The following is a 23,956-nucleotide window of genomic DNA, read 5'->3' on the forward strand; positions in this document are numbered from 1 at the left end:
CTTGCATAGTATCCACACTGACAAGGAGGGAGGAAGAAGAAGAGGGGAGGGAGAGAGGAGTCAACTTCTGCGAGGGGAGGAAACCGACGGATATTTTTCGCCTGAGCGACAAAAGCCGTCAACACTGGAATCAGTGTGCACGATGCATCCTCTAAAGGCAAACCTCGACAAACTGTCAGGGGAGTAAAGCCTTGAAGAACAGCACATCGAATATGCAACTCTTTTGCATTCACTTCTACGCATGAAGTTAATCAGAAGACTCGTAGAAGAACAGTAAGACGATAAAAGAACAATACTAACATAATTTTGGGAAGGGCAACTAACTGTTTTAAGGCGTCATCATCTGTGACCCTGAACATAAAGTGGACTAGTAAATAAATCATTGTAATTGAACAACAGCTAAGTAGCTATTTTCGAGTCCATTTGAATTCTGGGAGGATTATCAAGTAAAAACGTATGATTTTCTTACCCTGTGATGACTAATGACTATGAAGGCGGTGACAGTGCCACGTTTAAGACTGCGTCTGTGATGGGCTGAGCAAGCGAAACTGAAATAATTTTGTTGGTTTTCTACATTGTAACGGTTTTAGAATTATGTCGGAGGTTTCCCCCCATATGCCTACAAGTTAATGATTTATTTGAAATAGTTATTTTACCCGGTTCAGGGTGGGCAATGTTATTCCAAAGTCCATGACTTCATTCCAAAGTCCATGACTTCACTCCAACGTCCCACTCCTTCTCAGAATGCTGGACTGACTGCTGAGGAATGGCATCGGCGATATTCGAGGGGACGTCTCTGGTCAACATGTTTGTCAAGGATTGCTGGGTGAACGGGATCCGGAGACTGATCATAAGTCAGCGAGGAGAGGAAGAAGAATTCTACGAGATCAGAACCGAGTGGTCAGACAGAAACGTTTTGTATTTGCACAGGAGTTATTCAGATTTTGGGAGATTGTTCAAAAGACTGGTTGAATCATTCCCTGAGGACAGAAGAGCTCTCTCCAAGTCCCCGCTTATAGAAGGTTGGTATAGTGTACACCATGCCACTGGACATTGGGTTTAATCAATTGTTAAATTAAGTAATTAATGAATAAATTATATGGTCATTTGAAGACAATACCCACAATACCATTCTGATGTTTTTTTCTACTAATTGGCCTTTTGACCAATCACATAAGATCTTTTCACATCAGCTCTTTTTCATAGCTGATGTGATTGGTCAAAAGACTAATTAGTTAAAAAAACAAGATCTGCCAATGTTTTGAAGCGTTGAGAACTTTGTCATCCATTATTGTATTCAAATGGGCATTTTTGACAGGTGGGAATTATATGGGCACATCTGATATAGATAGATCAGTTGATACAGTGGCTGTATTATTTACAGTGGATAAATAATGACTAATTGTTGTTTTCATGACCCAGGTAGACACTGTCTGTTTTATAATTGATTGGGTCCACTGTGGAGTGACACATAATATCAGACCTATCAAATAGCTGCTCTTTGGTCTACATGATTCTGGATACTGTTTTAGGTTCTCTGGGAACTCCCTAACATGATTGACTGGAACTTAAGTCAAGAGCAATAGGACTGATTTAACTGGTTATCACTAGGCTATCCTTTATCACTTATCAGCAGCACCTTTTTGGTTGTTTGGTTTTCAGAGCTGGAGGCTATGGGTTAGGTTTATAATAGCACAGGCTAACTGCCAACATTAAAATCATATTGGAAAAGGTTAATGTGTGGATTTGTCAGTGAACGTTTTGGATAAATTAGGTGGTGGTCTATCCATTGCATATTGGCTTTAATAATGTTGAGGTAACGCTGAAAGGCTCAGTTACTCCCCCTATCGAGTGTTTGTGGACCATTTCAATACTGCATTAAATGTTATCAAATGTTTAGGTTGTGATTAGGCTAATCTACTGTATGTCCTGTGTGATTGAATTGCTGACCAGCTTGTTCTGCAATAGAAGCAGATCCTATCCCGTAGTAATGGGTAAAGATAAACAGAACCCTCAGACAGTTGGAAAGGATTGTGACACATGAAAGCCAAACGCACGGCCCTGGGTTGTGTACCTCTTGCTGCCCTGTCTGTCACGATGGTGCCCTGACATTGCCCAGACTGGGTGCTGTCTGGCAGGATGCCCAGTGCATGCCACGTCTATGCCCAGCTAGCACATAATGTTCTGAGAACCATATGTTTCTTAGAGCTTGGTGAGAGCGTGGATCTTCAGCATAACACTTTCTGCAGGTTTCCACATGGTTCTGTTTAAAGTCAAAGTTCAGCGAATGTTAAGAAACAACGTTCTTCTGTGTGAATTTCAGTACTTCAGTCTAACATTTTCTGCAGGTCTGTTGGCCACGCCCCCTTATTGGCCACACCTGATCTTAATGAGTGCTTATTTCCTTTGAAAGGAAGCAGAGCCTGTTTGAATAGACTAAAATGAACAGCTTCGTATGAGTTTAAAAAAAACTAAACATGGCAGGCTAGCTCCATCCTGGTGGCGCAGTGGGCTAATTCCTTGGATAGAGAACAGGATATCATATGTTTGAATCTCACTGATGCCATGCCACAATAAAAAAAATACATGTGTTTGCATGTTTAAAGCATAAGCAAATAAATGTTTATCTGTGCTTGGAGTTGAAAACAGTTATCCAAACTAAGCTAGCAGTGTTATTAAAACTCTTATTGAAACATTCAGTGAAAGGAACCTCCCTGCTATACCTAAAAATGTACATTCCCAGAACAGGCCCCAAAAAATATTTTGTTCTCAGAACGTTTAATGAAACGTTCAGTTTTATCGGTCAGGAACCTTATGGCTTCGTTCCCAGAACCAATGGTAAACCAAAAACATATGTTCCCACAACTTCCAAGGAACCAAATTTGATAGCTGGGTGTTCACCCTGCACAGCCTCTCTGGTACTTCTATTTTGTCTGTGTTCGCTCAGCCTACAGTAAGTGTGTTTTGTAAACTGTCCCCCCACGCCAGCCTTTTTGTGGTGACTGGAAGGCTCTGCTTCCTTCCCATACACCGAAAATAGCTGTCACTGCTGAGGATTGGCTCTTCTCCTTTCTCGGCTGTGTGTGATGCATGATGGGACGAGAGAAACATGGGGCAAAAAAACGACTCACTTTGCACTTCTTCTTTTCCTGGTGTCTCATCGTCCATTCTCATGTCTTGTTGGTTGAGAGACGAATAGAGGGAGATGGGTATTGAAATAGGGACTTCATCCAAGTGTTAGTCCAGTAGTGGTGTCGGTAGAGTTGAATCATGTCAGTGATGGATAGTTGGCCACAGATTAATCCCATTCCATTTCCCCATGCCCTTCTTTTAATTTCCACCCCGGCTCGATATTTTATTTAGATCCGTCTTCTAATTGGCACTCAGATGAAAAGTGGACATAGCTCTAGCTGTCCTTGCTTCCCCTATGCTGTGTTCTTTATTCACACTGTTTCTGGCCCTACTCTTGTTTCTGTGCTGTACCCAGGCAACAAGAGAGGCGTGCAGAACATCTAGGGAACTTTCAGGCTGAGGTCATTGTGGTGAGAGGGTGATACACAGGCCTGGCTGAAGGAGTGGGCCTCCTATATTTAGGCTAGCCCCTACTGTGGTCTGCTTAGGCCTTCATCATCAGTCACCTGACATGTGACCCTGGAGTGGGCATCACAGACAGGAAGTGACGTGCTGGTTCTGCTGGCATGAGAGCCAGTCATGAGGGCACCGCCCAAACATAACTGACTCACACTACACTGGTGACGGAGAGGACAGCCGAGAACTCTGTTTAAAGGTTTAACCAAAGACTTATAATGGAATTTGGTGCTCTGTATCTAATGATCAAACGGCAACACCTTAGGGAACATACTAATCTAACCAGGGAGATGGTGGTTAGATAATGTTGCAGTACGTGACACTACCAAAGGCTATAATGTTGTAGTATCATGCTGACATGGGCTGGTCTGATGTGCTGTAGGATGTTGTTGTGAAATAGCTGTTGATAATGTCTAATAAATGTTGAAATATCATGTGTAAGGATGACGCGGAGGGTCATGCTTCCTGTCATGTTGTCTGTCCTCCTGCCATGGTTGATATGCAAATGACAGCACAAACAGGTATCACATGAAGTAGTTAATTGTGTAACTACACTTTTTCATTACATTGTAAGCCTGTTTAATTACAAAATCTACCACCATAAATGGTTGTAGCTACACTTAAAAAAGCGAGAAAGTAATAATATGCTCGCTACAATGGGCAGGAAAACATGATTTTTGTTGGTAAAGATACTAGCAGTATCTATGCAGTGTTCTTCATTCAACTAAATGTAGGCTATGAACTACTGTTGGCCTATTTCTTGGCTACAGGCAATTCTTTGATGTGCACATGGGAACAGTTTGAATGGCCAGAATGCTGGTAAAGAGGACAATTATTAGACCAATTTGGCCCCATACTTATAGTGTTACACAAGGAGAACAGAAAACACAAGTTTAGTGATTCCCTCTTCAACGAGATTCCAGGAAGTGGAGACAGGAAAAGGACTCTGCCACAGGAAGTGAGGACATGCACTCAGGGAGCCTGGTCGGAACAAACACAGCTGGTTTTAGTTTCAAAATATTTCATGGCTTATTTTCAGACGACCACCATTTCTATATATTTAGCTTCAACTTCGAAATATAATTCATTGGGAGAGGAATATGTTTAGTGGTTGTGTTCCATTTTTAAATCTGCAACTTTATTTTGGCATTCCACGCCAGCGCTCATGTTGCTCACGTTTCCATATCAAAGGTGAAATCCTGTGGACAGATTTCCAAACATCTGTTTACACAGAAAACAGCGAGGCGGTTTCGAGTTTTGTCTGAGGACCGTTATCTTCATGTTTGTTGCATTTGAGCAACCGCCATGTGTGGCGTAGATTTGTTGCTTTTTCCTTGAGGCTATGCTCCCTGGGTTATTAGGCATGTCTTTCAAATGAAACATCCAATAAAGAAGAGAAGACCATATAATATTCAAAATGGCACACTGTAACTCTACCATGACATAACCAAGAATACTAATCATACGTCTAAGCCTATAATAAAAAATACAATAAACCTCTTATTCGCAGACAAACAAGCACTTATTGGTCGTTATATCTTTTTTTTATAGACTCTTGCTGGTTTGGACAAACCGAGCTGTTTATCTCTTAAAAAGAAGAATAGGATCCTGGAACCCTGTGAGGTACAGCCCTGGGTGGGGGATTCTATGGCTGCCTCTCAAATGGCATCATATTCCCTATACAGTGTGCACTCCTTTTTTTTTTTTAAACTAAAAACAGCCATTTCATGACCTAATCACTCCTCAAACCCTGAGGCATAATGTCATGACTATGGGCCATTAGAAATGAATGAGATTGTTACATCAGCAGAGCGCTGCCTCACATCCTCTTACGCAGCCCTCTGTCTATCCGAAGGGAGCAGCTCTGTGGCTGCATCGTGCGTACTAGTCACATCACCTCAGTAAGACCTCATCAGTAGTTTTCTGGAGGATCGTCATCATCAACCTCACTATCGTAGTCATCATGACTATGAATGGCCGTACATGATATTTTGGGACTAGTTGGAACTGGAAGGCAGAACTAATGACTAATGCGTCATAGTCACTAGTTTTCACTCGGCATCATTGGATTGTAAAGGCTTAAGTACATATTCACTCACACACCCCCCTGTTTATTATAGGTCCAAACCAACTAAGCGGGCTACTTTCCACTCTTTTTTTTTTGGACATGTGTTCAGATGTATCCCTTGTACATCTCATACTTTGCCAATGTTAAAGTCCTCATTGCTAGTGCTTATTCCCAAAGTGAAACTCTCCACCCAGCTTCTAAATCTTAAACCTCTCTTATACCTTGCATTGTTAATCCATGTGTCATGCTGCTAAGGTAGATAGGTGTACTGTACGTCTATACTGCAGTTCCCCTATATTCTGCTGTTACCACTTTCAGATTCTGTGCTGCCTATTACCTAGCATTTACTGAAACCATGTTGGCGTTCTTGCTGGTTACCCTATTTGTGACACGTGCAGTTGCATGCTCTTAAAACTGTCCACTTAACTTAAAGAAGTCTATTTGTGTTTCTCTGCACTTGCCATGCCCAGAACAAATATCACAGGAGCATTGTGATTGTGAATATAAAGGTTATCTCATTTAACTGATTGCCACCTTTTTCAACTATATATATTTTTTGGCGACCTTTTTTACATGAGTAAAGTTGAATTGGGCCCTCCTCCCATTTAACCTTTGTTGTGTGTTCTGGCCTGTGGATAGATAATATGCTAGTTGACACAAAGGTCAAAGTAGCTGCCCTATTGTTATGGTGGATGCACAGATAGGATTTACCTCATGTTCTCTCAGTAGGAGAGTTATTTTGGTCTGAAAGCTCAGGCTGTCTCGAAATGATGGCGTGTGGTTTGTCTTGGGAATCAAATCGATTTTAAATGTGTACCTTGTTTGTTACCTGAGAATTTACTTCAGACCTAAGCTTTTCAGTTTTGTGAGATTAATACAATAAAAAAAGTGGTAATAACCTTTGATTCTGCGTTATGTTTGTGTCATTTTGTGTTTAGGTCTGGTTAAGATTAAAGAGGCCAATGACATTGAGCTGAAACTAAATGAGGTGGAGAAGCTACTGAAGAATGCCATCAACATGCCATGGAAGGTGGGTCACTACAAGTCTAGTACTGCCCTCTGTACACATTGGATTTGATTAACATGTATGCAAACCTATTCATTTATACACCTTACAACATTTGACTCAGATTAATTATAATGCATTGTGTATGGTTCTCATAAATAGAGCCCATGCTCATACTATCTGTACTGTCTGTCTCCACAGTATTCTAGGTCAGAGGTGGTGTTGACATTCTTTGAGCGATCACCGCTGGACCAAGTGCTGAAGAATGACAACGTCCACAAGATCCAGCCATGCTTCCAGAGTCCATACAAGATATCAGGTATTGATTCGTGGTGAAACACAGGGAAAACACTCTGCTTTCTTCCCAGTATTAACTGGGGCTCCCGAGTGGCGCAGCTGTCTAAGGCACTGCATCTCAGTGCTAGAGGCGTCACTACAGACCCAGGTTTGATTCCAGGCTGTATCACAACCGGCCATGACGGGTAGGCTGTCATTGTAAATAAGAATTTGTTCTTAACTGACTTGCCTAGTTAAATAAAATAAAAAATGAAGTAACTTTCCTTTTAACCACCCAAACAACCTATGCAATTCGACAACTACAGCATGCCCCACTTGACATCCGAACCAGGAAACCTCTGAGTAATGGTTAATATAGGATCAGATAAGCTGGAATTGTATTGTCATTTTTCACAGAAATGTGTCTTGCGTTATAAAGAATTCCTTACAGGACATATAAACAACAGACAAAACATGGGGTAGACTGTTCATGTCCTAAATTGTAGAATGTGTTATGTGCCCTACAGAGATCATGCGTTCCAATGGCTTCTGTCTGGCCAACACTGAGACAATCGTGTTTGATGAGAGTCTGCCACAAGACGAAGAGAGACCCTCATCCACTGACTCTGCTGCTGGCTCTGCAGAACACCTGTAAGTAACACATGACTTTACGACTTCTTTTACCTGTTAGAATCACCTTACCAGTCAGTATCAATGTCATTGTGTATTGAGACAAATGGGCATTTCTTCAACCTCATAACAAAGGTGAAATTGTGTGTGCGGGAGTTATTTTTATATTTGTAATATAATGTTGACTTTGGACTGTAACTCCCTGCACCACAAAACCAGAGAAGCATGGCAGTATCACGCGTTTTCTTCTTCAACCTCAGTCATTCTGGTTTTCTCCTGAATTTAGGCCTATTTTATTATACAAACATGATATATCCTGTTACTTTTTGTACAGTTCACATTCTCTTTACTACACAAACACTTACAGGGACACACACACCGACAGGGACCTTTTTAGGATCACAAGCGTTTGTGTGTGCCCTTTTGAGTATGTGAGTACCATGCATTCCTTGAATTTCAAAGCGGTTCCAGGGTCCCCCTCCTCAGGAAGTGTCTCAGTGCACCTCTTCCTTCCCTGGGTGGGGTTTGAGGAGGGAAGCTAGGGAGGGGCCTTTACTCAGTCTCCACAACAAAATACTTTTCACCAAATATTACAATGCGGAAATGTCATATTGCTCAAGTGATACCAAGATGGCGTAGCAGTCAGACTTCTGTTGTCTTGTCCCGTCCCATGTACGAACTGTTAATTGTGAATTGACTGTGCCTTTAAACAGCTTGGAAAATTCCAGAAAATTATGTCATGGCTTTAGAAGCTTCTGTTAGGCTAATTGACATCATTTGATTCAATTGGAGGTGTACCTGTGGATTTATTTCAAGGCCTACCTTCAAACTCAGTGCCTCTTTGCTTGACATCATGGGAAAATCAAAAGAAATCAGGCAAGACCTCCACAAGTCTGGTTCATCCTTGGGAGCAATTTCCAAACGCCTGAAGGTACCGCGTTCATCTGTACAAACAATAGTACACAAGTATTAACACCATGGGACCACGCAGCCGTGATACCGCTCAGGAAGGAGACGCGTTCTGTCTCCTAGAGATGAACATACTTTGGTGCGAAAAGTGCAAATCAATCCCAGAACAACAGCAAAGGACCTTGTGAAGATGCTGGGGGAACAGGTACAAAAGTATCTATATCCACAGTAAAACAAGTCCTATATTGACAACCTGAAAGACCGCTCAGCAAGGAAGAAGCCACTGCTCCAAAACCGCCATAAAAAAAACAGACTACGGTTTGCAGCTGCACATGGGGACAAAGATTGTACTTTTTGGAGAAATGTCCTCTGGTCTGATGAAACAAAAATAGAACTGTTTGGCCATAATGACCATCGTTATGTTTGGAGGAAAAAGGGGGAGGCTAGCAAGCCAAAGAACACCATCCCAACCGTGAAGCACAGGAGTGGCAGCATCATGTTGTGGGGGTGCTTTGCTGCAGGAGGGACTGGTGCACTTCACAAAATAGATGGCATCATGAGGACGGAAAATTACGTGGATACATTGAAGCAACATCTCAAGACATCAGTCAGGAAGTTAACACTTGGTCGCAAATGGGTCTTCCAAATGTTCAATGACCCCAAGCATACTTCCAAAGTTATGGCTTAAGGACATCAAAGTCAAGGTATTGGAGGGGCCATCACACCTGACCTCATCCTATAGAAAATTTGTGGGTAGAATTGAAAAAGCGTGTGCGAGCAAGGAGGCCTACAAACCTGACTCAGTTACACCAGCTCTGTCAGGAGGAATGGGCCAAAATTCACCCAACTTATTGTGGGAAGCTTGTGGAAGGCTACCCGAAATGTTTGACCCAAGTTAAACAATTTAAAGGCATTGCTACTGAATACGAATTGAGTGACTGTAAACTTCTGACCCACTGGGAATGTGATGAAAGAAATAAAAGCTGAAATAAATAATTCTCTCTACTATTATTCTGACATTTCACATTCTTAAAATAAAGTGGTGATCCTAGCTGACCTAAGACAGGGATTTTGTTACATGGATTAAATGTCAGGAATTGTGAAACTGAGTTTAAATGTATTTGGCTAAGGTGTATGTAAACTTCAGACTTTAACTGAACCTTCTCACTTGGAACCTTCTCACCTGGGTCATCGTAGCTAGCTAGCTGCAATCCGAGTGACTACTTCTGGCTAACATCTCTGTCCCGAAGCAAGCACCAATTAGCCTGGAGCTAGGCCAATCTCCCGGCTAGCTGAAGAGGTCCATCAGCCACTCCTGACCCCCTTTTACTGCCGCTACAGGGTACGGAACCCCGCCGATTCTTCACGACTGGACTACCGACGTAATCTGCTCGAGGGGGTGACTCAACTGGCTCCTAAGTCGTGACGTCCCCTGAATGCCCATCTGCTAGCCTGCTATCCGCGGCCCGCTAGCTGTCTAGACCATATCGGACTGTTGGCTAATAGGTACATCGGCCAATTTCTTGTACCACTATTCCTATTTTGCCAATCGGCCTGGGCCCCTTTTACCACACGAAGCCCTGCTTATCCATCACGACTGGACTACCGACGTAATCTGCCCGAGGGTCTTTTTTCCAACGGGCCCCTTCGTCGCGACGTCCCCTGAATGCCCATCTGCTAGCCGTGGCCCACTAGCTGTCTAGAGCATATTGCACTGTTAGCTGAATAGATCCATTTGCCAATTGGACTAGACCCCTCTGATACACGGAACCCTACTAATCCATCACGACTGGTCTATCGATGGAACCGCACGAGGAGGCTAAAACAGACTTTCCTCCGTCGCGACGTCCCTCTAAGACCCTTCGGCTAGCTTGCTAGCCCCGGCCTACTAGCAGTCTGAATCGCCGTGTCTCCAGCCAGCCCAACCAGTCACTGGACCCTTAAGATCACTCGGCTATGCATGCCTCTCCCTAATATCAATATGATATGCCTTGTCCATCACTGTTCTGGTTAGCGATTATTGTTTTATTTCACTGTAGAGCCTCTAGCCCTGCTCAATATGCCTTAACCAACCATTTAGTTCCATCTCCCACATATGCAATGACATCACCTGGTTTAAATGTTTCTAGAGACAATATCTGTCTCATCACTCAATGCCTAGGTTTACCTCCAATGTACTCACATCCTACCAAACCTTTGTCTGTACATTATGCCTTGAATCTATTCTATCGCACCCAGAAACCTACTCCTTTAACTCTCTGTTCCGAACGTACGAGACGACCAGTTCTTATAGCCTTTAGCCGTACCCTTAGCCTACTTCTCCTTTGTTCCTCTGGTGACGTAGAGGTTAATCCAGGACCTGCAGTGCCTAGCTCCACTCCTATTCCCCAGGTGCTCTCATTTATTGACTTATGTAACCGTAAAAGCCTTGGTTTCATGCATGTTAACATTAGAAGCCTCCTCCCTAAGTTTATTTTATTCACTGCTTTAGCACACTCTGCCAACCCAGATGTCTTAGCCATGTCTGAATCCTGGCTTAGGAAGACCACCAAAAACCCTAAAACTTCCATCCCAAACTATAATATTTTCCGCCAAGATAGAACTGCCAAAGGGGGCAGAGTTGCAATCTACTGCAGAGATACCCTGCAGAGTTCTGTCTTTTAAAAATCCACCTTTCCAGAAACAAGTCTCTCACCCTTGCAGCTTGCTATAGACCCCCCTCTGCCCCCAGCTGTGACCTGGACACCATATGTGAATTGATTGCCCCCCCATCTATCTTCAGAGCTCATGCTGTTAGGTGACCTAAACTGGGACATGCTTAACACCCAGGCCATCCTACAATCTAAGCTTGATGCCCTCAATCTCACACAAATTATCAATGAACCTACCAGGTACAACCCCAAATCCGTAAACATGGGCACCCTCATAGATATAATCCTAACCAACCTGCCCTCCAAATACACCTCTGCTGTTTTCAACCAAGATCTCAGCGATCACTGCCTCATTGCCTGCATCCGTAATGGGTCTGTGGTCAAATGACCACCCCTCACTGTAGAAAGCTCCCTAAAACACTTCAGCGAGCAGGCCTTTATAATCGACCTGGCCGGGGTATCCTGGAATGATACTGACCTCATCCCGTCAGTAGAGGATGCCTGGTTATTCTTTAAAAGTGCCCCCCTCACCATCTTAAATTAGCATGCTCCATTAAAAAAAATTGGAACCAGGAACAGATATAGCCCATGGTTCACTCCAGACCCGACTGCCCTTGACCAGCACAAAAACATCCTGTGGCATACTGCATTAGCATCGAATAGCCCCCGTGATATGCAACTTTTCAGGGAAGTTAGGAACCAATATACGCAGGCAGTTAGGAAAGCTAAGGCTAGCTTTTTCAAACAGAAATTTGCATCCTGTAGCACAAACTCAAAAAGGTTCTGGGACACTGTAAAGTCCATGCAGAATAAGAGCACCTCCTCCCAGCTGCCCACTGCACTGAGGCTATGAAACACTGTCACCACCGATAAATCCACTATAATTGAGAATTTCAATAAGCATTTTTCTACGGCTGGCCATGCTTTCCACCTGGCTACCCCTACCCCGGTCAACTGCCCGGCACCCCCCACAGCAACTCGCCCAAGCCTCCCCCATTTCTCCTTCACCCAAATCCAGATAGCTGATGTTCTGAAAGAGTTGCAAAATCTGGACCCCCTACAAATCAGCTGGGCTAGACAATCTCTACCCTCTCTTTCTAAAATGATCTGCCGAAATTGTTGCAACCCCTATTACTAGCCTGTTCAACCTCTCTTTCGTATCGTCTGAGATTCCCAAAGATTGGAAAGCTGTCGCGATCATCTCCCTCTTCAAAGGGAGAGACACTCTAGACTCATACTGCTACAGACCTATATCTATCCTACCCTGCCTTTCTAAGGTCTTTGAAAGCAAAGTTAACAAACAGATTACCAACCATGTCGAATCTTGCCGTACCTTCTCCACTATGCAATCTGGTTTCAGAGCTGGTCATGGGTGCACCTCAGCCACGCTCAAGGTCCTAAACGATATCATAACCGCCATCGATAAGAGACATTACTGTGCAGACGTATTCATCGACCTGGCCAAGGCTTTCGACTCTGTCAGTCACCACATTCTTATCGGCAGACTAAACAGCCTTGGTTTCTCAAATGACTGCCTCGCCTGGTTCACCAACTACTTCTCAGATAGAGTTCAGTGTGTCAAATCGGAGGGCCTGTTGTCTGGACCTCTGGCAGTCTCTATGGGGGTGCCACAGGGTTCAATTCTCGGGCCGAATCTCTTCTCTGTATACATCAATAATGTCGCTCTTGCTGCTGATGATTCTCTGATACACCTCTACGCAGACAACACCATTCTAGCCCTTCTTTAGACACTGTGTTAACTAACCTCCAGACGAGCTTCAATGCCATTACAACTCTCCTTCCATTGCCTCCAACTGCTCTTAAATGACTTCGGCGATATCATTTACAAAATAGCATCCAACACTCTACTCAACCAATTGGATGCAGTCTATCACAGTGCCATCCATTTTGTCACCAAAGCCCCATATACTACCCACCATTGCGACCTGTACACTCTCGTTGGCTGGCCCTCGCTTCATACTCATCGCCAAACCCACTGGCTCCAGGTCATTTACCGGTCTCTGCTAGGTAAAGCCCTGCCTTATCTTAGCTCACTGGCTACCATAGCTACACCCACCCGTAGCCCGCACTCCAGCAGGTATATTTCACTGGTCATCCCCAAAGCCAACACTTCCTTTGGCCTCCTTTCCTTCCAGTTCTCTGCTGCCAATGACTGGAACGAATTGCAAAAATCACTGAAGCTGGAGTCTTATATCTCCCTCTCTGAGTTTAAGCATCAGCTGTCTGAGCAGCTTACCGATCGATCACTGTACATGTACACAGCCAATCTGTAAATAGCACACACAACTACCTCATCCCCATATTGTTACTTATCCTCTTGCACTTTTATACCCCAGTATCTCTATTCTCTACTTGCACATCTGTCACTCCAGTGTTAATGCTAAATTGTAATTATTTCGCCTCTATGGCCTATTTATTGCCTTACCTCCCTACTCTTCTACATTTGCACACACTGTACATTGATTTTTCTATTGTGTTATTGACTCTACGTTGTTTATGTGTAACTCTGTTGTTTTTGTCGCACTGCTTTGCTTTATCTTGGCCAGCTCGCAGATGTAAATGAGAACTTTTTCTCAACTGGCCTACCTGGTTAAATAAATAAAAAAGTGAATGTTACACAAGTGCATGATCATATCATACAAGACAATCTTACCTATAGTTAGAATTCATCACAGCAGTGGGATGGTGATGCTATTCTAAATAAAGGAATGTAGGCAGGATTGGAAGATAATTTCATGATGTTGTATAGTGCTTTGCTGTTTGGATTCAGTATATTGAACATATGTTTTAGTAAATTCTGTGTCTTAGTATGGGTTGACCACTTGGTCCATTCCTACTGGGCACGGACATCAATTCAACATCTATTCCACATTGATTTAACGTAATTGAATTAATAGGACGTGGAAACAACTATGATTCAACCAGTGTGTGCCCAGTGAGTTGAGTGATACCCATGTCTGGCGTTTTCCTCTCTTAGGTACGAGGATGGCAGGGAGTTCCTGACGGTGGAACCAGACATCAGTGATGATGACTCAGATGCCTACGTCACAAACCTGTCTTACTACCATCTGGTCCCCTTTGAGACGGACATCCTGGAATGAGGAGCCAAAATGGCTGACGGTTAACATCACTGCCTGCTCAGATGCTGTCAGAAACCAACCCACATCACGTGACCTAGCTGTGGACAGCTCTGTCCAGCATGTTGGCCACAAACGTTTCAGTAGCTGTACAACTGCACCGATTAACTTTGCTACTGCTGCTTATAGGCCAACGTTTGTCATGGCAGCTTTCTCTGTCGAATCGGAGAGCAGATCCTGGGGTTCAGTGGCTGTATGGACAGACAGACTGTAGTATTACTCACAGAAAGATTGTATAGAGAGAGATTTAATATCACTGGCTTACAAAGTCCAATGTCTGTGATATCACCAGTGTGCCTCATCCTCTATCCTCAAGTTGATGTCTCAAGATGGGGTTATAAGGAGATTGCCCATTTCTTGCTCATCAAACTGCTTCCTGTGTCTCTCCTCTACAATGGTGCGTTATGGTTTTCTGTGGGATTGAACTTGGTGTACTCCATAGAACTGTGTTCAGTATCAGCCTTAAACGGCAGTGTTGTCATTACAACCAGTATTATGAAAGATTGTTGTTTTATGTGGAGTGATAGCTTGATTTTTCTAATTGGGATTGAATGGGAAATTAACTTTCTTTTGGTTCAATGTGACTTTTCCTCACCAAACCTATTGTTAGGACGACAGGTTAGGGGTGTTATTGTATTCAAAACATCAAATCGGAACACTACATCACTGTATGAATGACAGTACCAGATTGGTTTGAGTAGCAAAAATGTAACAGTTGAGTAATCATCTAGGGGATTTGTTATCATGTGCATTGTGTACGCAAGCAGTGTTTTGCTGGTTCAAGCAAGGCCATGTCAGACCCTGTATTATGCTGTATAGGCTACTGTAGTTCCACAACTCAGTCCAACAGCTGACTATAGTCTCTGTGTGGGAGTTGGCAGCGTAGCCAGCCACTGGAGGAACAAATCTTCTCTGTTTCTAAAGAAAACAAATGACAATGTTGTGTGGAAAACCACTATAAGGGAATTTAGGCCAACACTGGATTTTCCTCTTCCTGTTGTTCGACAAATAAACACCAGTTTAACCACAGCCACAACGTGATTTTCCCAATATCACTAAATAAGACATCATTTGACACCAAACATGTGGGAATGGCACATTTGAAAATATGGCATGCCCCAACATTGTTTCTGTCCACATTTCAAGTCAAATTAAAGATTAAAAAAACAAAATAATTGACTCCGCATTTGTTTCCATTGAAGGTTTTCCAGCTGTCTGCACATTCAGCAGTCCTGTAGTGGTAACTTGTTTAGTCGCTCACACGTGTCCCTGTCTCCCTACAGAAGTGAGTCTAGTTTTTCTCTATGTGTGAAGCTGCAGCAGCATTGAGCCCTCTGGCTACTGGGTAGGTAGCTACGTAGCTAGCTAGCTGTCTGTCTTCCTCTGCTCTGTATTGTTCTGTAGCCACAGGGGTTTGCCCTCCCCTGAATCCACAGGCGCTGAACATTCTGAAACTTGGCACATGGGGCCTTTACCCAACCCTAAACTCCCCTCCCCTAGTTAGCAACACAGTCATGCCCATTGCTCAGCCCGTGAGAAAAACCCAGGTCTTAATCAACATGTGAAACTATCCCACTTTTTTTCTCTTCCTGCTTTCTTCTCTATTTTCCCAGAGGCAGAGAGCCTAAAGAGGAGGAAAAAGCACATATTTTTGGGCACTGGAGGTGGTTTTGTTGACTGGCTGCATTGGAGAAATGGCACCACATCCTTCTTAATGCTCCCATGGGAGAGAAGGAAAATCCCACCACTAGCAACTCTATGCTGAAATAAGGAACTGGACTATTTAAAAGGAAAATTATGTATGGAACAGTTGATTGTATTCATTTCTGTTCCGAGTCAGTCTAGACAGTAGACATTGATTCGTGAAGGACCTTGTGCAGTGTGCATGCATCCATCAGTCATGGCTAAACGGTACTCAACCAATCCTGCGTGTTCTCAGGATTACCCAACCAAACTCCAGTACTCTGGTCTCTCCGCCACACTCTTTGAACACACCAGTATGACAAGTTCAATGTCAGACATCGGTGTGATCATTTCGAAGATGATGCTTTTTGTTTTGTTTTATGACAATGATATTAGAATTTAATATAATGTTAAAGAGGTTATTTATTTTTATAGTCCAAATGTTTGACAGACTGGCTGTCATATCGCTAAGCTAACCGTGACCCGCCTTGAAAACCTTGTTGATATGCTTACGGCCAGTGAGACATATCTTGAAACATACTGTATCTGCTCAGTATTAATTATATTAATCTAGAGTCTAAATCCTGTCTGGAGGGGGGCTCTAAACTAACATATGGAATTGTTATAAGATGGTCATAACAAGGATTATTAGCTATTTAACCCCCCCCCCCCCCCAAAAAAAAAATATTGGATGAAACATTGAATTTGGCATTAGGCCTACTGTTATTAACCAATAGAAACGTGTTGAATAACAGTTCATTATGAAGTGTCTGTCCAATATCTGAGAGATATAAGAAAGACCAGGGAACTATTTTTAAAAAAAGTGTTTATCCCCTTATTTTAGGCACTAAACTATCTCCATATATACTTCAATATACACTGCTCAAAAAAATAAAGGGAACACTTAAACAACACAATGTAACTCCAAGTCAATCACACTTCTGTGAAATCAAACTGTCCACTTAGGAAGCAACACTGATTGACAAATTTCACATGCTGTTGTGCAAATGGAATAGACAACAGGTGGAAATTATAGGCAATTAGCAAGACACTCCCAATAAAGGAGTGGTTCTGCAGGTGGGGACCACAGACCACTTCTCAGTTCCTATGCTTCCTGGCTGATGTTTTGGTCACGTTTGAATGCTGGCGGTGCTTTCACTCTAGTGGTAGCATGAGACGGAGTCTACAACCCACACAAGTGGCTCAGGTAGTGCAGCTCATCCAGGATGGCACATCAATGCGAGCTGTGGCAAGAAGGTTTGCTGTGTCTGTCAGCGTAGTGTCCAGAGCATGGAGGCGCTACCAGGAGACAGGCCAGTACATCAGGAGACGTGGAGGAGGCCGTAGGAGGGCAACAACCCAGCAGCAGGACCGCTACCTCCGCCTTTGTGCAAGGAGGAGCAGGAGAAGCACTGCCAGAGCCCTGCAAAATGACCTCCAGCAGGCCACAAATGTGCATGTGTCTGCTCAAACGGTCAGAAACAGACTCCATGAGGGTGGTATGAGGGCCCGACGTCCACAGGTGGGGGTTGTGCTTACAGCCCAACACCGTGCAGGACGTTTGGCATTTGCCAGAGAACACCAAGATTGGCAAATTCGCCACTGGCGCCCTGTGCTCTTCACAGATGAAAGCAGGTTCACACTGAGCACGTGACAGAGTCTGGAGACGCCGAGGAGAACGTTCTGCTGCCTGCAACATCCTCCAGCATGACCGGTTTGGCGGTGGGTCAGTCATGGTGTGGGGTGGCATTTCTTTGGGGGGCCGCACAGCCCTCCATGTGCTCGCCAGAGGTAGCCTGACTGACATTAGGTACCGAGATGAGATCCTCAGACCCCTTGTGAGACCATATGCTGGTGCGGTTGGCCCTGGGTTCTTCCTAATGCAAGACAATGCTAGACCTCATGTGGCTGGAGTGTGTCAGCAGTTCCTGCAAGAGGAAGGCATTGATGCTATGGACCGGCCCGCCCGTTCCCCAGACCTGAATTCAATTGAGCACATCTGGGACATCATGTCTCGCTCCATCCACCAACGCCACGTTGCACCACAGACTGTCCAGGAGTTGGCGGATGCTTTAGTCCAGATCTGGGAGGAGATCCCTCAGGAGACCATCCGCCACCTCTTCAGGAGCATGCCCAGGCGTTGTAGGGAGGTCATACAGGCACGTGGAGGTCACACACACTACTGAGCCTCATTTTGACTTGTTTTAAGGACATTACATCAAAGTTGGATCAGCCTGTAGTGTGGTTTTCCACTTTAATTTTGAGTGTGACTCCAAATCCAGACCTCCATGGGTTAATAAATTGGATTTCCATTGATTATTTTTGTGTGATTTTTTTTGTCAGCACATTCAACTATGTAAAGAAAAAAGAATTTAATAAGATTATTTATTTCATTCAGATCTAGGATGTGTTGTTTAAGTGTTCCCTTTATTTTTTTGAGCAGTATATTATTTTAACTGGTACCGGGACCTTCAGATGAGTCTTGTGAGGCTTGTTGGCGTCCTAGAGCAAAACGGAGAACATAGTCATGTTTGTGAGAGCCTCAGCTTTCCACAGAGGGACGACCGTTCCGGACGCTACAGACAGAAGTTGGCATGAGAGGCTATACTGACTTCAGACGAGTCTTGTGAGGCTGGTGGGAATGGTAGAGCAAAACAGAGAACATTGTCGTGTTCGTAAGAGTCATCTTTCAATAGTTTGTAGGCCAAACGGTTCGGACGCTACAGATGTTTTCGTGAGGAGACCGATTTTCGGGATGTCTCATGGTTTGACAAACACTGTGCTAGCTCTGCCACCTTTTACCACAGATGCGGATGGGTGATATCGGCAGATACGATGGATTGAGATGCAGCCCACGCAAAAAAAATATCTCTAGCTTAAACAGACAGATTTTTTATTTTTTTTGTATAATGTTAATTAGATTTCCGCAGGAGTGCGGACATATTAAACCAAGGGTTAATACTTATTTATAATCATTCATTCTGCCTATGATTGGTAGGCTATGTAACAATTATATTACATTTTTATAATAAAAATGTTTATAATAAAAATTACCTTGACAGTTACTGTTTCATAATTGATCATTGTGGCAATATCTGAGAGTTATACCTCAATGGAAGAATGGAAAAGCAACAGATACTGCAAATCAAGGCGTACATCTTCAGGATGTGTGAAACAGAGCCATCTTGTGGTAGGTATCAGAATTACACACACAATCAGAATCTATTTAATTCCATGGATGTACATTGTTTGTCTACAAAGACTCCTATGACAACAAAACATAAATAATGGAGTAATAAAACCTTATATTTTAGGTTATATGATACAACCATAGAGAATGATAGAGGTACCTAGTGGCCAAAAGGCTGTATTAGCATGGGCAGTGCCATTGAGGGCTTCCATAATTTTAATGTAAACTGTCTGGGGCTTCCAACTTCATTGGCTGATCGCTCCTGGTGAACCTGTTGGCGTCATGTCCAACCGAGTCATCAGGAGGGATCAGCCAATCGTGAAGAAGAAAATTGATTACTTCAAAATGGAGATAGCCTGTCACAGATACAAAGATGAGTCCTCTCTCTCTGGGTAAAACAGTTATAAACTCTCAGGAGCCGATTCCGATTTCTTAAATGCATGCCTTTCCTACACACTTCTCAGTAGTTGGTATGCAGACTTACCTCATGCAGGTGCATGGTTTCATTGCATGCACTGAATTCATTTAATTCAATGGTGGAAACCCTCCCACTTGCTGGCCAACAGATTTTCTTGTAGATTTTTCCTTCAATAGGGTTTTCAGTACATTTATCTTAAGCCAACCCTTTATATACGGTGTACCTTTAAACCTTTAATTACAATTTTGTCAACCGACTTGGGTTCAGAATATAGGTCCAATGAAAGAAAGCCATTAAATATGTGTCCCAGTTTCAGCAGCAACTGGTGGATAAAAAAATATTCTGATCTTGTAGATAATATAGACACATTAAGGTTTGGAAAGTATGTATGAATCATTCAGAATGCCTTTATGCACAAAATATATTGCTGAATCAGAAATAAAGTGGTTTGATTCATCCTGAATGTTGTCATATTCAAGTTCAATCCATAAAATATTGGAAGGTGGAATAAAGTGTACAATAGGGGTTGAACAATAGTCCTATAAATCTACTCTAATCTTCACTAATCATGGAACTGTATGACAATGGTCCAGTCGTCGTGAACCGTACGGCAGGCTCCAAGTTTAACCTGCTACATGTGGTCTGAGTTCCATAGTGATTCAAATAGGCTACATGTCCCAAATGATTGCACAACGTTAGCCTAATATGTTCCACTAATGCTAACGACCCTCAGAACAACTTCACGGACATGACAGAGGAAAGAAACACAAATGAAATGGACTGATTCAAAATGTATGCTACAAATTTAAGAAAACAAACACTAAAGTAACAGATATAAATGTATGTGGGTATTACTGGCGATGGCTCCCAACAGTGGTTAATATTTTACATGATGCAAATTGTCAAATAAAAAGGAGAAAAGCCTGGGCATATAATTAAAACGTTCTAAAGCTCAGCATGTTCAGCCCTAAAGAAGCCTATAGCTTGTGTCTCAATATTTCATCTAAGCAAATTATGAGGGCACACAATTAAAATCCAGAATAATGGGACAGCTATTTATAGCCTAGGCTACTTCACTGTGGAAAAGGGGCTGCAATACATGTCAAGGTTGATATGATTTTTCAGGTTGCTTTCATGACTGGTTTCACATTGGTCTATAGGACTCATAAAAATATATTATCTAAAGCAATTGCTATGTGTATTTATAATCCCCTTCTCCAAATGGATTACAAATTTATTTCGCTCTTATCAATAGCCAGTGGCGATTTTAACATGTAAATCTTGGTTGGGCAAAAAAAAAAGTGGATGCATGCCAGCCAGCAAAGCCACTACACTAAACAATACATGAATTGCACTATAATGGTGACAAACGGTGCCCACAAACTGTTAGGGCCTACATAAAGCTGTCCCAGCAGCAGTCCCAACATCTTACCACTGCTACACCTGGCTATCAGCGAAACAGTTCATTCAGCCTCATTTACTGCCTTTTAAAAAAAACATAGCTTGTCACGGGTGTCGTAGGGATTGGACCAAAACGTAGCGGGAACGTGTAAACTCATCTTCTAAAAGAAGGAAACCACGTATACAAAAACAACACTAAACAGTCCCATCAGGTGCACAAACACAAAACAAGACACAACTACCCACAAATCCCATAGAAAAAAAACACCCCTCTTAAATAGGACCTTCAATTAGAAGCAACGAGGAGCAGCTGCTTCCAATTGAAGGTCAACCCAATAAACACTACATAGAAATAGATATACTAGAACTAACATAGAAATAGATTAACAAGGACATAGCCCAACAAACCCCGAAACACTCTAAACAAACACCCCCTGCCACGCCCTGACCAAACTACAATAACAAACAACCTCTTTTACTGGTCAGGACGTGACATAGCTGATAGGGCTGACTTGCTGAAACAAATGTGGTTTCTAATGAGAATTGACATGTACAAACTATGGCATAAGGGGACGACAAGCGGATAAGAGGAAATCCATAATTTCGATTAAGATATTAATGAGCGAGCTAGGACGGACGTAGTCAATATAACTATTTGTTTAACACTTTTGAAATATACAGCGACATAATTCAGAACATGGGCCGTTCTTACAGTGTTCTCCCTGTACACCAAGTCAGAACCGTAGGATAAATGAAGGGGGCATATAAGCAGACAATGAAAGCTCTTACAATATTTGATGATTACATTTCTCTAAAACAGGTTATAGGCTACATGTGCACCACCAAGTCAGGACAGTAGGAAAAATTAAGAAGGGTAACTAGACCAAATTATTAGGGTGAGGCACATGGGCTACTAACATCTTACTACACAACATAATGTACACTTAGTATTACTTTCTTAGCTACAGTATACATATCTCCCAGGCATATTACATAATTTATGCAGCAGCATACAATACATTTTTTGGACTCACCTTGTTGTGCTGTGCTCACTTGAACAGGAAGGTGCCGCGGCAGTCCTTCGTGGGCAAATTTTGTCATCAAAGTCTGGTATTCTCTTGATTTATGGTGCTTTCAAAACAACTGGGAACTCTGAAAAAAACAAGGTCGAATCATGATGGTGTCATTGATCTTCAGGTCGTAGCTCTAGAAAGAGGCCGGATTTACAATTCCCGAGGTGGATGACCATTCAGAACATATTTTCCCAGTCGGAGCTCATTTATTCCCGACTTCCCAGTTGTCTTGAACTCACTGAAGTCAAGTTTTCGCAGTTCCAAGTTAGCAGTTGTTTTGAGCGCGGCACAAATCATGCTTCGTTGACAGCGTGGCCAATGTTGAATGTTTATCATTTTTAACTTGGAAAAGAGCCCCTTAATCCCAGATTTGGGACCACACAGCCACTCCACTTTGCAATACTAGCAGTTAGTCACTGTCACTGATTCCTTCCAAACTACTCATTTTATCTGTGGCCAATGACCTTGAGCCTTCTTGGATGGGCACGTCTAATGTAACTCTATGGCAGCACCCAAGGGGCTACAATTTTGTAGCTCTTCTGATAGACTTGGCGGTGACTTAGTGTCCCCATGAGTGACAGAACACTGAGCCAATCATGGCACAACGCTCTGTATATTCTGCTGGCTTGCCCCACCACCACAGAAAGCACTTACCTAGGCTGAAACACCTGCATTTTGGAGCTGCCTTACTCAAGAAAACAAAAAAGTGACCATGTTTGGAGCTGCTTCCAGAAAATTGGAATGGAAATGGCGCTACACCAAACTGGAAGTCTTCCGACTAGCTTGGAAAGACAGTACCGTGCAGTATCGAAGAGACCTCACTGCTGCTCGATCATCCTATTTTTCCAACTTAAGTGAACAATCCAAAATGTATTTTTGATACTGTCGCAAAGCTAACTAAAAAGCAGCATTCCCCAAGAGAGGATGGCTTTCACTTCAGCAGTGATAAATTCATGAACTTCTTTGACGAAAAGATCATGATCATTAGAAAGCAAATTATGGACTCCTCTTTAAATCTGTGTATTTCTCCAAAGCTCAGTTGTCCTGAGTCTGCACAACACTTCCAGGACCTAGGATCAACGGAGACACTCACGTTTTGTAATACTATATCTATTGACACATTGATGAAAATCAATCATGGCCTTTAAACCTTCAAGCTGCATACTGGACCCTATTCCAACTAAACTACTGAAAGAGCTGCTTCCTGTGCATTGCCCTCCTATGTTGAACATAATAAACGGCTCTCTATCCACCGGATGTGTACCAAACTCACTAAAAGTGGCAGTAATAAAGCCTTCCTGAAGACAAACAATGTATACGAAACACTTCAGTCTGGTTTTAGACCCCATCATAGCACTGAGACTGCACTTGTGAAGGTGGTAAATGACCTTTTAATGGCGTCAGACCAAAGCTCTGTATCTGTCCTCGTGGTCCTAGACCTTAGTGCTGCTTTTGATACCATCGATCACCACATTCTTTTGTAGAAATTGGAAACCCAAATTGGTCTACACGGACAAGTTCTGGCCTGGTTTAAATCTTATCTGTTGGAAAGATATCAGTTTGTCTCTGTAGATGGTTTGTCCTCTAACAAATCAACTGTAAATGTTGGTGTTCCCCCAAGGCTCCGTTTTAGGACCACTATTGTTTTCACTATATATTTTACCTCTTGGTGATGTTATTCGGAAACATAATGTTCACTTTCACTGCTATGAGGATGACACACAGCTGTACATTTGGATGAAACATGGTGAAGCCCTAAAATTGCCCTCCTGGAAGCCTGTGTTTCAGACATAAAGAAGTGGATGGCGGCAAATGTTCTACTTTTAAACTCGGACAAAACAGAGACGCTAGTTCTAGGTACCAAGAAACAAAGAGATCTTCTGTTGAATCTGACAATTATTCTTC

The 23,956-nt window shown here is 42.8% G+C and overlaps 1 protein-coding gene across 2 annotated transcripts; it reads left to right on the forward strand.

Annotated features, from left to right (window-relative positions):
* The first annotated feature begins 81 nt into the window (after positions 1 to 81).
* On the forward strand, positions 82 to 14,803 carry pxdc1b (PX domain containing 1b). Of its 2 annotated transcripts, XM_014180930.3 has the most exons (6): positions 82 to 273; positions 744 to 1,022; positions 6,595 to 6,686; positions 6,864 to 6,981; positions 7,466 to 7,589; positions 14,127 to 14,803. In XM_014180930.3, exons 2-6 carry the CDS (start codon positions 767 to 769, stop codon positions 14,248 to 14,250), a joined length of 714 nt encoding a protein of 237 aa, XP_014036405.1. In that variant the 5' UTR covers positions 82 to 273; positions 744 to 766; the 3' UTR covers positions 14,251 to 14,803. The 2 variants fall into 2 exon arrangements, with proteins under 2 accessions (XP_014036405.1, XP_082826829.1); XM_082970703.1 differs by lacking the exon at positions 82 to 273 and having other exon boundaries at positions 490 to 1,022.
* The last annotated feature ends 9,153 nt before the right edge of the window (positions 14,804 to 23,956 follow it).

This window comes from Salmo salar, chromosome 29 (genome assembly GCF_965601325.2).
Source record: "Salmo salar chromosome 29, fSalSal1, whole genome shotgun sequence".
Classification (NCBI taxonomy): domain Eukaryota; kingdom Metazoa; phylum Chordata; class Actinopteri; order Salmoniformes; family Salmonidae; genus Salmo; species Salmo salar.